Source organism: Lactuca sativa, chromosome 2 (assembly GCF_002870075.4).
Source record: "Lactuca sativa cultivar Salinas chromosome 2, Lsat_Salinas_v11, whole genome shotgun sequence".
NCBI classification, from domain to species: domain Eukaryota; kingdom Viridiplantae; phylum Streptophyta; class Magnoliopsida; order Asterales; family Asteraceae; genus Lactuca; species Lactuca sativa.
The window spans coordinates 184,830,590-184,847,966 of NC_056624.2; the positions used below are offsets into that span (position 1 = coordinate 184,830,590).

At 31.0% G+C, this 17,377-nt stretch overlaps 1 protein-coding gene across 1 annotated transcript; it reads left to right on the forward strand.

The window, feature by feature from the left end:
- Positions 1-10,852: 10,852 nt before the first annotated feature.
- On the forward strand, positions 10,853-13,060 carry LOC111891921 (UDP-glycosyltransferase 85C2). The gene is made up of 2 exons (XM_023887985.3): positions 10,853-11,438; positions 11,884-13,060. The coding sequence occupies exons 1-2, from the start codon at positions 10,928-10,930 to the stop codon at positions 12,828-12,830; spliced, it is 1,458 nt and encodes a 485-aa protein (XP_023743753.1). The 5' UTR covers positions 10,853-10,927; the 3' UTR covers positions 12,831-13,060.
- The last annotated feature ends 4,317 nt before the right edge of the window (positions 13,061-17,377 follow it).

Sequence of the window (17,377 nt, forward strand, 5' to 3'; positions counted from 1 at the left end):
AAACCAAGCCACGTCTTGCTTCATGCAGGGCCACCAATAATCAAGTCGGAGGTCTCTATACATCTTTGTCGCACCCGAATGAATAGAAAACTTTGACTTATGTGCTTCCTCCATCAGTATCTGTCCTTCATCGCCCCAATATGGAACCCAAACCATCTTATGCAAGGTCAAAAATCTCCTACTATTGTAATAAGAAGAGGACGCATGAACCACGATGCACTTACTCTTGCGGTGATCCTCTTTCATAGCCTTTACCCGAGCCTCACGAATCTGCTACAGTAACGGGGTAACCATTGTCATCCTCAAACACATATCCCAAATAGGTGCACTAGTCACCTTACGACTTAGCACATCGGTCACCACATTAGCCTTTCCAGGGTGGTACAAAAATCTTGCAATCATAGTCCTTCTCTACATCAAGCCACCTACGCTGTCTCATATTCAAATTTGGCTGATCCATCTGTTGGATTATTGTCTAAGTCCATAACTATTTTGGTATATACTTGACCTGATGGTGCATGGTCCTTTTGGGTTGCCTTCACCAAAGCAACTTGATAGGATGAATTATGGGGAGAAAGGATTAATTATGATTTATTAATATATTATGAGAATAATATATTAAAGGAGAAATCATATTGTTTAATTAATATTAGTCAAGAATTAATTGATAATTAATTTTATGGCTAAAAGAGATTAATTAAACTTAAGGGACTGGAACTGTAATTATAAGATAATTGCATTTGGGCTATGGATTACCTTGGAATAATAGGTTGGACGAATTCTATGGGGAAACCCATTAGAAATCGTCCAAGGGTTATTCTAAAAGGGTCCATGGGCTGCTTAGGGCTTAAGCAGTCAAATTAGGGTTTCCTAGTTGAAAACCCTAATAGCCTACATGTATATATAGTACCCTTAAGCCCCAAAAACGTGGCTAAGAGTTCCACTAGGGTTTCTATATGTTTTGGGCAACCTCCTCTCTCCTTATTCTTCATCCTCTTGCTCTTGGTGTTTGTAAATCATTAGAGGAGTGACACTTGTGACTCTAAGCTTTCTAAAGTCATTACAAGGAGGATTTGAGATTGTTATTGCTACATAACAATCAAGGTAAGATCTAAAAACCCTTTCACACGTTAATATGATTAATTGTATGCTAGAACTAGGGTTTAAAGTCTTGGATGAATTGCATGTACAATAGAGAAACCTAGATCCAAGCATTAGGGTTGCATGAGCACATAAGATGTTCTTATGGCCAAAACCCATCACCATCAAGTACCTCAAGCTCTTGTAGTTAGTATAAATGGTGTAATAGAACCCAAAAAGGTAATGTCGCTAAATCTTGAGGGTGAAAACCACAGCCCCCAGCTCCAGATCATGTGTAGGATAATTCGCCTCATGAGGCTTCAACTGCCTCGACACATAAGGCGGCCACATGACCCCGTTGTATAAGCACTGCATCCAACCCCGTGATCGAAGCATCATAATAAACTACGAAGTCGTCAACACCCTCGAGTAGGGACAGGATTAGAGCCTCGCACAATCTCTTCCTCAGAGCCTCAAATGTCACATGTTGCTCAGGCCCCCAATGAAAGGTAACTGTCTTCTTCGTTAACTTGTTCAACGGAACTGCGATCCTAGATAAATTCTCAATTAACCTCTAATAATAATCTGCTAGGCCAAGGAAACTCCGAATCTCATATGGAGACCTCGTAACCTCCTACTGCATCACGGTCTCGATCTTGGCCAGATCGACCAATATACCCTTCTGATTGACAAGGTGCCCCCAAGAACTGCACCTCACACAACTAGAACTCATATTTGTAGAATTTGACATAAAGTCTCTCCATCCTCAAAGTCTCCAAAACCTCTCATAAGTGATCTTCATGCTGTTCCTTGGTCTTATAATAGACCAAGATATCATCAATGAAGACGATCACCGACCGATCCAGCATCGGCTTACAAACCCTGTTCATGAGATCCATGAACATTGTCGGTGCATTGGTGAGCCCAAAAGGCATCACCACGAACTTGTAATGCCCATAACGAGTTCTGAAAGCTTTCTTCTGAACATCCTCTTCCCAAACCCTCATCTGATGGTAGCTTGAACGCAAATCAATCTTGGAAAACCAAGATGCACCCTACAACTGATCGAACAAATCATCATACCTCGAGAGTGGATAACGGTTCTTCACCGTTACTTATTCAACTCTCGGTAGTCAATACACATCCTGTGAGAACAATCATTCTTCTTCACAAAGTAAATCCTTAGTCTTCCTTCCAAAACTAGGAGTTTGACCAAAAGTCAACTCAAATCAAAAGCCAACGGTCAAATTGACTTTAGTTGACCGCCATGTCGTGGCCCATACACGTCATCACAGACGCGAATTTCCCAGACGCCATGTCGTGGCGACCTACAGCCACGACGTGGGTACTGGGTTCCTAACATCTTAATAGGTTAAGTCATTTTTTTTCGATTCTAATAGCTCTAATGATAGTCCTCCCTGTGGTCTAGATGGATAAAGTTTCAAACTTTATCCTTTAAAACTCTCCAAGAGATCAAGATCTCAAGCCCTAGGTCCAATAAAGGCAAAACACAACATGGGCTTAATCATTAATCTCTAAATCTTGAAAGTTTATTGCCCATCACTTCTAGAAGAGTTCCTAGCCATAATGTCCTTTAGATAAGGCCTAAAGCCCAAAGATTAGGGTTTTCTCCAAAACCAATTGTCACACCATAGCACCCATGACCACACTGTGGCGTGTCATCAAAATCCTACGATCAGAAAAAATACTACCACGCCGTGGTGAAGCTCCACCACGCAGTGGCCACCCAAAGTGAAAGTTTAAAAATTAGAAATTAATTTGTACCTGAAACGGGTGTTACAACTATTGTGAGAATGATAGTTATTCAACTGGATTTATGTTTTATTATCTGAAGAGTAAATTACATGAATGTTCCCTATGGTTTGGGGTAATTTGCGCGCTTGGTCCCTAACTTATATTTTTATCTCGAAAGGTCCCTACTGTTTGTTTTTGTTACGCGCTTGGTCCCTGCTGTTTGTTTTTGTTACACACTTGGTCCTTATCTTACCTAAAAAGACTATTATTTAAATAGAAAAAAAATTGTAGGGTATGTAAGGCAAGGTGAGAAGGTGGAACTGGGGTGTGTTTATTTAAATAAAGTAAAAAAATCGAGGGCAAAATAGTCTTTTTAGGTAAGACATAGACCAAGCACGTAACAGAAATAAACAGTAGGGATCTTCCGAATTAAAAAAATAAATTATGAACCAAACGTGCAAATTACTCTAAACCATAGGGACCATTCGTGTAATTTACTTTATCTAAAAGAAGTCATATTTGCACAACAATAAGGAGTTATCGTTCACTCTAAGAAATATTTTTCCCTGTAATTTTAATATTTTTATCAGAATATCAAGTTTTCTACCTATTATTTATGCTATTTTTCCTTTTGTTTTGTCCTTCTCATAAGAATATGATATTAGCGCTTGTAATTTAAGTTTATTCCGATGATAATGTTATACATGCATGTGTAATTTATGTTCTTGTTTTTTTTCTTTTATTGTATCATATTCTCATGAAGAATGTCGGTTTTTCCACCTGTAAATTTTGTTCATTATCATGAGAATTATCAGAATGAAACAATACTAAGACATTGTTGGATTTTAAAATAGTGTTTTTCACTGATTTGAGAATAGTAACTTCTAACCATTAACTAGTGGTTCAAAAAAAAGAGTTTTTGCACATGTTCTATATTATATATTTATTTAGATATTAATAACATGATGAATATGATGAGAATGATAAGAATGATCAATAACAGAACAATGGAATAACACATAATGAAAGACACAACGATAAGAATGATCAAATATGCAAGAATAGAATAACATATAATGAAAAATAGAAATTATTCAAAGAAAAATCTAACAAAATCGACATGTATCCTCGGAATGATCAAACATGGAAAAATTCACTCTAATAAATAAAAACTATTTTTGTCACTTGTCACATTGTCATGCATTTTGACACATATAATTTTGTAGTTAATTCTTAGAAATTAATTTTCACTTGTTATTTTATGGTAATTTTTTATTTTATTAATTCACTATAATAATTTATAGGTTATAGAAAGTAACCAATGTGTCCTTAATTTGTTTCTTTATATTTTCAAATTTTAATATGTTTCTTTTAATATACATAATTCAAAATTGGCATGCATATTTTAAAGTTCGTTGTCATTTTCAAAATTTATATCTTCATATATAACCTTTTAATTAATCCGTGTAATATACGAGTCTCACACCTAGTGAAATAATACATAATGAAAATTCCAAGACATGTGTTCGAAAAGAAACAAATTAACAAGGGAGCTGATTTTTCCAAGGAATGATTTAATACTTCCAAGGAATAATTAATATATAGACTATTTTACCCCACAATTTAATTTAATTTTAGTTTAGGATAATGTATAAAGAAAGAATGATCCCCTTTAACATCGATAACATTACCATATATGTTTTCACAACCTCACAATTATATATCTCGTTGAAAATATTTAATCAATATAATACTTATACATTTTATTTTGTTTTTATTCATTACTTACACCACCATCACACTACATGGCATTAACTTTTGACAGAGAAAGATTGATTGTAATGATGTTAAAATCAGTTTGGTTGTAGTTTAATTTGTACAACTATATGTGGTTCAAAAATGATTCTACGATCTCAATACCTCAATTAAATATTAATATTTTTTTAATTGTATAAGAGATGTTTGGGTACTAAGGTTGTTTAGATATTCTTATTTTTTTACACTTTCAAAATTTAGATTAACCCATTGAATCAAATTTATGGCATTTATTTTTTTAGATGTTATAAACATATTAATTAGATAAAACTAATGTATAGTAAATTAATTAACAAAAAATATTAAATTACACTAAAATATTCTCCAACAAAAATATTCAAACTAATGCATATAAAATCATAATAAAATGTAGCCCAACAAAAATATTCAAACTAATGCATATCAAATCACAGTAAAATGTTGTCGAACAAAAATATTCAAACAAATACATATCAAATCACAATAATATGTAGCCTACAAAAATATTCAAACTAATACATATCAAATAGTCAAACTATTCATATGGCATATCATCACTTGAAAAAGTCGGGTATTAATTTAGATCTTATTTTCATGACTTATATGGCCAACATTATCATACACTTTATTGTTCCTTTGGAAGACACGAGTAGAACTTGAAGTTTGTTGTGCTTGTGATGATTCCACATGCTCAAATCTTGAAGGTTCTCGTGTTGCAGAAGTCATTCCTCTTTTCTTTTTTGATTTTGGAGGTCTACCCTTTGGTTGATGAATCATAGGCTCAAAAAACGTATCAGATTCAGCCAAAAGTTTAGTAATCATAGAAATAGCAAATTCTTTCTTACTTAGAGGCCACATTTTGTATCTTGGGGATAACTCATTGATCAACTCTCAAATTCATTAGTGCCATCATTATGTGAATCATCTTCTAAATTCAATCGTAATGTATCATTCTTCCGATGTGAATGAATGAGATCCAATGGAATTGTCATTCCTTGTAAGTATTTTATCTTATGAGCACAAGGAAGACCCATTGTTGCCATAAAATGACCGATGCAAGGAGTCATTGTACCTAGAAACCAAAAATATATTAAAGGTTAATGTAAAAATTAATGTAGTGCAACAAATGTAAAGCTATAATTTTTGTAAATATTACCATTTTTTATTTTTTTCATATTGCGTATATATCTCCTTTAATGCAAAATGAGATACATGACACAAAATCTCTCTAAAAGCAGGTGCATCACACTTACGAAGAACTTGAATTTTTTCACTTCCTAGTTGCACTTAAATCTTGTTGAATTCATATTTGATTGCAAGACAAATCTTTTCTGTAACATCTTGAAAGCCACCTGTTGATACTTGTAGATATTGTTTCAGTTTGGCATGAGCACCTTCAGCCCTTGATGATGACTGATTACCAAAATGCAAATATTTTTCTGTCGAGGCACTAACAAGCTTTTCCTTCCAAGGCAACCATGTATTTTTATGTACTTAATTGCAACTTTCTTCGTCTGATAAAACAACTCAAATTTGGTCCAATGTTGCTCAAAAATAGTTGTAGTTGTTGAATATGTTACATTATTCCAATTTGACATAAATAGATCAAACTCTTCTCCATGTGCAAAATGCTTTTTACAATATGCCGACACATTCTTTTCAATATACCAAATACACAAAAGGTTTGTCGTGTTCGAAATACCGTATTTATGGCATTCATTAATGCTAACTCTCTGTCAAACATAATCACAGATGGTTCACGGTTTTCAAGAGTCTTCTTAAACATACTTAATGTCCAAATATAACTATCTTCATCCTCTCTCTCCAGAAAGACAAACTCATAATGAAAAGATGTACTAAAACATGAAACCCCAATGATATCAAGTAGAGGCATGTTATATTTGTTTGTTTTGTATGTGAAATGCATTACAAAGATATTAGAGAAAGCTTTTCACAATTTAAGTGACAAATGACGTGCAATGAACAAATGGGTTATATGCCCTACTGAGTTATGTAAAATATCATATATAAAACCCTCTTTCTCAAACTCTTCAAATAAAACACTAACCGTTGATCGATTTCCCAAGTTTTGCTTTTGGATTTTAGCCTTCAGATTATATATAGTTCGTGAGATTGCTGGAAGGTTTGGGTTTTATTGACGCAAAGAAGAAAGAATTTGCCTTGGGGGTATGCCAGAAAGCGTCTTGTTTCGAAATGATGGATGCCCAGAGATATCAGTAGACAGTTCATGGTTATGAGTCAAGTTTTTTTGCCTAAGTACCCAAAAACCATCATTTCCTTTTTTACCTACAATTTGGAAGGGGCGGTTGATCAAATGAGATCCAATATTTTTCTTCTTTTTATCTCCGATACACATTCTATCTCGATAGGAACCGCCTCTATCACATTGCAACGTGACATATTTATCTTTACTTGAGTCTTTATAGATACTCCATATCCTTTAGCATGATAAAAATCTCTTACAGTCTTCAGTAATTCATCATACTATTCAAATTTTGAGTTAGCTAAATAGAGTTCTTCATTTTGTACCATAGAACTTGATGAATAGATTCCCTCTGTTGAATCAATTTTTACACAACCAGACATAACATTAAAGTTTAACATTTTGAATGAATATGTTGATAGAATGAAAATCATTTTTAACACATTTTGAATCATAATCAATTCATATTTCAGTTTTAAATCATAATCAATTCAAGTTTAACATAATCATAACCAATTCAAGTTTTCATATGGTGTTAACATAATCAAAAAGTCTAAAATACAACTACACAAAACAGTTATTTAATGCTCTTTTCATGTTAAAAAAAAATCAAAGTATTGCTCATTTTTTCATCTAACCTTTAAATTAAAAAAGAAAGAAAAAAAACAAACAGAACAAAAGAACTTAATGTCACTAGAAGAAAAAATGTGTGCCTTTCGTCTTTACATGTATTTGATATTGTTAAGACAGTTAATTAAAAAAGCCTTTTATTAAAGAAAAACAATCATATTCAAAATTTAATAGATGTTTGCTTCTTACATGATTCCAAACTAACATCGGGCATTGAAAAACATGTAATTATTCAAACTAAAAGCACATGTGGTCACTGTAACTTTTTTTATTCTTTTTTTTGTGATTTGAAAACGTAATAATTTTTCTAACTAAATCAAGGAGATATCAACTAACTATTCGCATCTTATTTTGTTATTTGTAAATTTTTTGTGACTAATAGTAATGATTTTCAAACTTATCGATTGAAGATGAACAGAAGGCTGGAGAAGACCGTCGTACGTCTGTTGATTTCGAAGGCGACGTGTGAGTTTTTTTTCGAAACAAAAACTGGTATTTAGGTTAAGGATTCTTATTCACGTAAAAATAGATAAGATCTCATATTATCAACTCTTATATTAATTATCCATATATTATTTAAATGAATTGATGGGTAAAATAGTCCATATATTAATTATTCCTTGGAAGTATTGAATCATTCCTTGAAAAAATCACCACCCAATTAACAAAGTTATAAATCAATCAGAAAACAAATACTAAGATAGTAGAAATGAATACAATATTTGACTTTATTTGTAGGGAATTCAAATTTATGATTTTTTGGTTGTATTATAATCACTATAATAACTATTATTATTATTACTAGGCGAATGTCCGCGCGTTGCGCAGAAACATCTATATAGTTGATGTCTTTACAAATATATGTTTTTTTTAAATATAACAATAACATTGTTGTTAAATTTGATACAATAATTTGTATATACTAAATTGATATAATATATTGATTATATTTAAATTATATGATAATATATACATTTATTATAACTTCATAACCTCAATCGTTTAAATGATTTCTACCCGCGAGTTATACATTAATAAAATTAAATATAATATATGATTTGATATTATTTATAGTTGTTTTTATTGTTAATTAATTTTTTAAAATTTATTTGCTTAATGTTTTAATTTGTATCATTATAATTATTTAAAACGTCAAACATTGTTTTTTATTTTAAAGACAACAATATAATAATTTATATAGAGTTGTTTTTAACTATTGTTATTGTAAGTTATTTTAAGCTACTTATTTGAAAACTTTTAATGATTATTAAAACATATTTAAGAAATATTTTAGTTAAATTGAGATTACAATTTAGTTTTTGCTTTTATCATTACAATTTATCACTTTTAACTATTTATAAAATATTCTTTAATTTTTTAAATGGAACTGAAATTTATATTTAAGTTGACATTGTAATGCACAAAAACACCTATATAGTTGAAGTCTTTACAAATTTATATTTTTTAAATATAACACTAACATTGTTTTTAAATTTGATATAATAATTCGTATATTAATTTGATATAATATATTGATTATTTTGAATTATATGATAATATATACATCTATTATAACGTCATAATCTCAATCGTTTGAATGACTTCTACTCACGAGTTACACATCAATAAAATTAAATATTATATATGGTTTAATATTATTTATAGTTGTTGTTATTGTTAACTAATTTTTTAAAATTTATTTGCTTAATGTTTTAAAATTTATCATTATAATTATTTAAAACATCAAACATTATTTTTTGATTTTAAAGGTAACAATATAATTATTTATATAAAGTTTATTTTAACTATTGTTATCATAAGTTATTTTAAGCTACTTATTTGAAAATTTTTAACGATTATAAAAATATATTTAGGAAATATTTTCTTTAAACTGATATTACAATTTAGTTTTTGCATTTATCACTATAATTTATCACTTTTAACTATTTATAAAATATTATTTGGTTTTTTTAGTGGAACTGAAATTTATATTTAAGTTGACACTGTAATGTTATATTTAAATTAACAAATTAAGTATTTTATCTAAATTGTTCAAAAGTTATAGCTTTAAACTAATAATGGTTTACATGCAACAACATTTTAAATATAACAAATTAAGTATAATATGTTAAAATTTAAAGATATAACTTTATAAATAGAAGTAAAGATATTATTTTAAAATTGAAATTTAGTCTATTTATGATTACACTTTAGGTTTGATATTTATTTAACTTTATTAACCAACTTACAATCATTATTAGAAAGACACTACAATTTATCACTTTTAACTATTTTAAAAAAATAGTTTTTGGGTTGTTTAAGTTAAATAAAATTTATATATAAGTTGAGTCTATAATGTTATATTTTAATTAATAATTTAAGTATTTTATACAAATTGTTCAAAAATTATACATTTAAAATGATAATGATTTACATCCAACAATATATTAAAACTAATAAATTAAGTATAATATGTTAAAAGTTAAAAAAACATAATTTTATAAGTAGAAGTAAAGATATTATTTTAATATTGAAATTTAGTTTATATATGATTACACTTTAGATTTGATATTTATTTAACCTAATTACCAAATTATAATTGTTATTATTATAAAGAAATTGAAAAGTCATGGGAGTTTCAAATGAATGTGGTGAAAGGAAAAAAGAATGTGGGTTTCAAATACATGAGATTCAAGAAAAAATGCTAGCTTTATAAGTATGTATGATTATTATACAACTTTCCAACAAATGTTTAACAGGTGGAAAGTAAGGGACTGTTTGTTTTTTTTTTGTGAAGAGCTGCGCAACCACTTTTGTCTACGCCGCGCAGACATATGCCCTCGTAGAGTGTTTGTTTTTTGGAAGTGCACAGACCAAAAAACATCTGCGCGAGGTCTTCCTGGCGCAGACATGGGCCACTGTCTTCAAAGGTCTTCAGACCTCATTTTAACCAAAAAAAAAAAAGACCACCCGTTTTTTTTTCTTTCTCTTTTTGCTGAAAATACATTTTTAATCTTTATGACATGAAATTAAGTTTGAAAAATTAATTTATTTCAACAGCTGCAGACATTAAAAACAAACAGTCTTCTTATTGCAGACTGCAGACATTTGGTCCACCTCTTCTGTCGCAGAGGCTTGTAGATGTGGTCCGCAGACTGCAGATATTTTGACTTCAAAAAAACAAACAACACCTAAATATCTCGTGAAATCCAATAAAAAATGTCACATTATTGGGCCATGGTCCATGGATCTACATCATGGTGATGCGGATCGCCTTATTTTTTGTGATTTTTTTATTCTACCAATATAAAGATAGTCAAAATTATATCACAGTGGATGCTCTAATCATATACCCACCTCTGTATATAACAACCCTCAGCTGAGCCGACCTTTTTAGTTTTTATATAACACATAGTAACTTTCAGAGCCACACACAAGAAGAAAATGGAAAATGAAATCGTGAAGTTTGAAAGCAAGCCACATGTGGCGTTCATACCATTTCCAGCACAAAGCCACATCAAGTGTATGCTGAAACTAGCAAGGTTACTACACCACAAGGGCCTGCAAATAACCTTCGTCAACACTGTGTATAACCACAACCGGTTCCTCAAGTCCGGAGGGCCAGAGTGTCTCAAGGGTGCACCAGGGTTCCAGTTCGAAACCATTCCCGATGGTCTTCTTTATGATCACAGCAACGTGGACGCAACTCAAGACATGAGTGAACTCTGTAACTCTCTTCGAACCAACTGCTTAGCTCCCTTTCTTGACCTTTTCGCCAGGCTAGAGAAGAATCCAATTACCTGTATTATAGGTGATGGCTTCATGCCTTTCACTGTTGATGCTGCTGAGAAGCTTCGAGTGCCAATCTTTCATTTCTGGACTGTTGCTGCGAGTGCTTTCATGGGTTTTTACCAAGCTCCACATCTTGTTGAAAATAAAGTTATCCCACTTAAAGGTTAATTTGTTTCTTTACTCTCTCTATCACTCTATCTCCCAAGAAAATTTCTTTTTCGATATGATGCTGTCTGGAAATAATTAAATGCGAGCGAACAATATTATTTTAAATTTATGTTTCAAATTTAATATTTTCTTTTATACTTGTATGCGTTTGGATCCATTAATATATATATATATAATATGTCATTGTTAATGGGTTTGGTAAAACTTGTAAGACTTTTAGATAATCAATACTAAATATATTGCTCATTTTTGTAGAATAATCAAAGATAAATTTAAAAACTTGAATTATAGTATACAATTTTGTTGAATATAATACTCATTTTGTAGAGATCGAGTAGGGTAATATAACAAGGAAATAATCTGGATCCTTTTTTAATTTCTTTTTGAAAAATTATTATTGTTCATTATCATAATTACTCATTTGCTCTTAACTATTTTAGATGAAAGTTGCTACACCAATGGGTATCTCGACACAGTAACAGATTGGATTCCAGGAATGGAAGGTTTCACTTTGAAGGATCTTCCTGGTTATGTTCGAACCATAGACCCAAATGAAGCAGGCTATAATTATGTTTTGGAGTCTGTCAAGGCAACTAGGAGGGTGTCACGTATAATCCTCCACACATTCGAAGAATTAGAGTCCACTGTAATCAAAGCCCTCAAACCCATGTATCCATATGTCTACACAATCGGACCATTGCAGTTACATCTAAATCAGATAACCAATTCGGAAGAAACAAACAACTTGGATATCAATGGCTCCAGTCTATGGAAGGAAGAAACCGAATGCCTCGAATGGTTGCAGTTGAAGGAACCAAATTCTGTGGTTTATGTTAATTTTGGAAGCATAACAGTCATGTCTTTACAAGAGTTGCTAGAGTTTGGTTGGGGACTTGCGAATAGCAATTATTCTTTTCTTTGGATCATCAGGCCTGATTTGGTTATTGGGGAGTCTGCTGTCTTGCCTCAAGAATTCAAAGAGGTGATTGAAGAGAGAGGTTTTATAGCAAGTTGGTGTTCACAGGAAAAGGTGTTGAACCACCCTTCGGTTGGTGGGTTTTTGACTCATTGTGGGTGGGGTTCGACCATTGAGAGCTTATCAGCTGGGGTTCCCATGATATGTTGGCCTTTTTATGCAGACCAATTCACTAACAGTAGGCAAATGTGCAAGGAATGGGACATTGGGATTGAGATTGGGAGTAATGTGAATAGGGATGAAGTCGAGAAGCGTGTGAGGGAGTTGATGGGAGGAGTTGAGGGTAAACGAGTGAGGAACAAGGCTGAGGAATGGAAGAGAATTGCTGAGATTGCAACAGGTCCAAAGGGCTCATCTTCTTTGAATGTTGACAAACTTGCCAAAGATATTAATATGTTTTCAACAAACTAGTTATGGTTTCATATGTGTTTTTTTTCGGTTTTAAGAAACTTTGGTTTGGTTCGGTTTTCGGTTTTTTCGATTTTTGTTCTGTTTTTGCTTATCCCTAGCTATTAGATCCTAAAAATCAATAACTGGAGCCTATTCTAGGTCCAGAATCAAATACTGGATCTCAATGTCCGTATTTATGTAATGTTTATGTATGTAAATGTTATGTTATGATAAGATATTTAAAAAAAGAAGGTCGGGGATAGCAAAATACTTACTTTATTGATTTATTCTTAGCTCAAACATAACCACAACACAAAAAATTAACTAAATTAATGTTACATTATAGCTTTCTTGTACTTTTGATACTAGTCTATGCTAAACATTAAATAGTTACAAAAAACACGCCCCAAAACAAAGGGGCGGAACCAGGATTTAAGGAGGGTTGTGAGCCTTGCATCACAATAATATATTAAAACACAATGTTATATACGAATAAAATAATAGGTCTATAATTTTAAAAGAAAAAATCACAAAAAATTAAAAATTTGTCTCCATTAACCTAAATCTTCAAAAATATAGTGAAAACAATTTATTAATTGAAAATTAACCTCCTCAACCAATAAAAGTAACTACGAATGGCAACATTGTATCATAATAATATATTAAAACATAATGTTATATACAAATAAAGTAATAGGTCCACAATTTTAAAAGAAAAAATTGCAAATAAATAAAATTCTGTCTCTTTTAACCTTATCTTCAAAAGTATAGCCGGAAATAATTTATTAACTTTATTAATTGGAAATTAACCTCCTCAACGAATAAAAATAACTACGAATTGTCTTGAACTCTTGATGAATAATCGATTAAAAACATTATTTATAAACATAGGGCTACTTACTAATTGAAATTATTATCAATTACAAGTTACTAAAAAAAACTAGATGTAATAAAAATTAAATGTTACCTTGATTAATTACCATAGCAGTAGCAAAAGCAAGAAACCAGTCTTCAAACTCTTTGCTTAATTAAAAGGAGATATGGCATATGTATCTTTGCGGCTAGGTTTAATTCTAAACACCACAACCGCCAGTTATGTACTTATGCCAATTAAATTAAAATAAGATATTACTTGGGATTTTGTGGTTATAGTTTATTAGATTAACAAATCATAAGGGGGCTTATCAATTTAGACGGTTTATAGTATTATATGGCCTTATAAATTAGATGGTGGTCTACTGCGCTTTGAGTATATATATCAAACAAATATTTATAATGGAGGGGGCTAGGCATCCGACAGCCCCTCCATTCCCTCCGCCATTATACATAAGATGGGTTTTTGAGCACCACAAAGACTACATGAAACTTATAGGCCCTTGATGTAAAAGGCAATAAACTGCATGCATCAATTAATTCCAAAATCCAAATATGTTCAACAATATGAGATCGAGATTCATGAGCAATGTCCTAATTTGCAGCTAATGTTTGGAATATAATACCCTTTTTAGCAGGTCAACAACGACTTTATGTCCCTAAAATGCCAAAAAAAAAAATAACATCAATGACCTTTTAAACCAAAATAAAAGATCTCGTAGGGCCTTAGTGACATTATCTCTATTAAATACTCTAATTCACTATTTGGGGCATTGGGAGTTATGTATATTAATAGTCGAAAGTTGTTTATTAAATACTCTCATCTACCGGGACCAATGTCACCAACAAGTTGTAATGGCGTGTCGGTTTGTTGACGTTAATTTTTTTCTCAATTTGCATTTAGCCACTAAATTTACGTATGACTTTGCGTTTAGCCCTAATATATTTTTTTGTTTCCATTTTCCATTGTTTTTTTAGAAAATTTCATTTTAGCCCTTGGCCAATCATAAATAGATATTTTAGAATGTAATATCTTAAAATGAAAAAGAGAAAGACATCGAAGACAAGAGTTAATCTATTTGTAATTCATCTTTTTTGTATAACTGATGTTTGAGCCAATGAAAATTGTTAATTTATTTGTAATTCATCTAAAAAACAATTGGCTATTTCTAATGACATATTTGTTGAAAAACTAAAGAAATGAGATATCAATACCTGCAATTTTAGCATTAGATGTACTTTTTTCCCTTATTATAGCTTTATACTTTCATATTTTCTTATAACAATATGTACCTTCAAATTAATTTCTAATAAGACATTGTACTTTAATAAATATACTTATTATAACAATAGGTAACATGTTGATTCGAATTATGATGGCTTGAAACTACTTAATAGATTTTTATGTGATAACAATGAGAGCTATTGGCTCATTGGCTAATATGTCATGCCCCTCAAGGAGAAGTCATGAGTTCACGACTCTTGCTTTGAGCATCTCTTTCTTTTTTATCTAAGTTATTACGTTTTAAAATATATATATATATATATATATATATATATATATATATATATATATATATATATATATATATTGGTGGGTGGTGATCGACTAGTGGCTAAAACAGAAAAAATTCCAAAAAATAATGGCAAATAGAGAACAAAAAATATTGGAGCTAAATGCAAACTAAAAAAATCATGTCAGGCAACCATATTGACATGTAAAACCTTCTTCCCTTTGTTGTCTCTCTTTCTTTATGGTTTAAAGACCTCACACAAAGAAACATGAGATAATTGTCTTGTGTTGCTTCATGAATGAGAAAATATCATCCCCCGTCAGCCCTGTTACTTCTCTCAATTGAATGTTGCACAACGTCAAACATTAAGATTAAACAACTGCCAACATAGCATGTTGGTGATTTTATATCATCAAATGTTATTTAAGTGTAATAGGATTAAATTTGCTGACAAAAAGTGATCTTGTTGAATATTGAACAAGTTAGGATGGTGTAGGAGTGCACACTTGTTCAAGTTTTTCAAGATTCAAAGTACATTGTTATTTAGGGGCGAAGCCCCTAAACGAACGGGGGTCCGGGGGCAGCGCCCCTGGGAGCGGGGTCCCGGGGGCAGCGCCCCTGGGAGCGGGGTCCCAGGGGCTGCCGCCCCTGACGGGGTCCAAGGGGCAGAGCCCCTGGCTGGGATCGAGCTGACCTTTTTTTCTTTGAGATCCGTTTAATGACAGTTTGGTAGTTTTATGACAGTTTGTAACTGTCGTTTGACAGTTTTCAGACAGGAATTATATACCCGTTTTTTGGTCAATTTTCTGGTACATCTTGAAGAACATTTTTCATATACATTCTCAGATTTCATTCTCTGAATTTTATCCAATTGAATGTTCGATCTGTACCATCGAAATACTTCAATTTGATAATGAATCACGATTTTCAGAGATTCCAAGCAATCTATTCATCCCCTTTTTATCTAACATAGCAACCATATGGTATGATAACCGGCTATAGAGTTCACAACCTCCAAAATGGCATATATGAAAAAAAAAATCTAAAAACCATTCAATTCTAAATACACCCGATTAAAAACCATTTTAAGAGTCAAAATGGTTTTGACTTGTCTTAATCCAATTTGATGGGACATGAGACAGTGGCGTAGTTAGGATTTAATTTTAGAATAGGCCAAAAAATTTACAAAACACAAACGAGATATGAAATCTAGAGTTTTTAATGGGATGGATAATATCATAACCTTGGTACCTTTTATTTAACAAAACTATATATATATATATATATATATATATATATATACACTTAAATTTTTGTAGGGTAGGTACAGATCCACTTTTGCCTCAATGTGGCTACGCCTTTCACATGAGATGATGATTAATTTACACACTAATAAGATTGGCATTAAATGCCTCCCTTTATTGCAGCTAAATAAATAAATAAAATATATAACTTATCTGGTTATAAATTTATTAAATTTTTTATTTATGACCCTCTAATCGTATATTTAACTTTTAGTTTATATCTTCAACTATTAAATACTAGGTGTGAGACTCGTATATTATACGAGTTTGATAAAACAAAAATTAAATATAGAAGTTTAAACAAAATTTTATTTAAATTTGAAATTTTAGATTTGAAATTTAAAATTTAAAATTTAAAATTGAATTTAAAAGGAAACATATTAAATACTACATGAGTATTAATATTGTAATTTATTGGTTATTTTCAATTAATGTAATTATTAATTGAGGTGTAAATATGATGTGTTAATTAAGAAAAGATAAAAAAAAAAAATAAGAAAATGACAAATGGAAAAAACATTTAATCAAAAATACCAAAAAATGACATGTGTCCAAGTTAATGAGAAAGTGACATTTGGCAAAATTATTTTCATTTATTAGGGAGGATTGAAATTGTCATATAATATCTCAATTTTATTTTGTGTACTTACATAATCCAATTTATTTTTCATCATTACATAATCAATTTTATTTTGTATAATATCTCAGTTTTATTATAGGGATTTTCATATAATATTTCTAACTTTAAAATATTATTTAAGTTTTAATATTAGCGATATCAACTGGTCAACGAACCTTACGAACATGAATAGAGATTTACTCATATTAGTTCATTTAACCTTAAACGATAAATAACGATCACGAACAATTAAATGAA

Bases quoted from the DNA above. Each gene is read 5' to 3' on its own strand.
- LOC111891921 (XM_023887985.3), top strand. From the start codon at position 10,928: ATGGAAAATGAAATCGTGAAGTTTGAAAGCAAGCCACATGTGGCGTTC. The intron at 11,439-11,883 runs GTTAATTTGTTT...TAACTATTTTAG, and splicing joins TAAAGTTATCCCACTTAAAG to ATGAAAGTTGCTACACCAAT.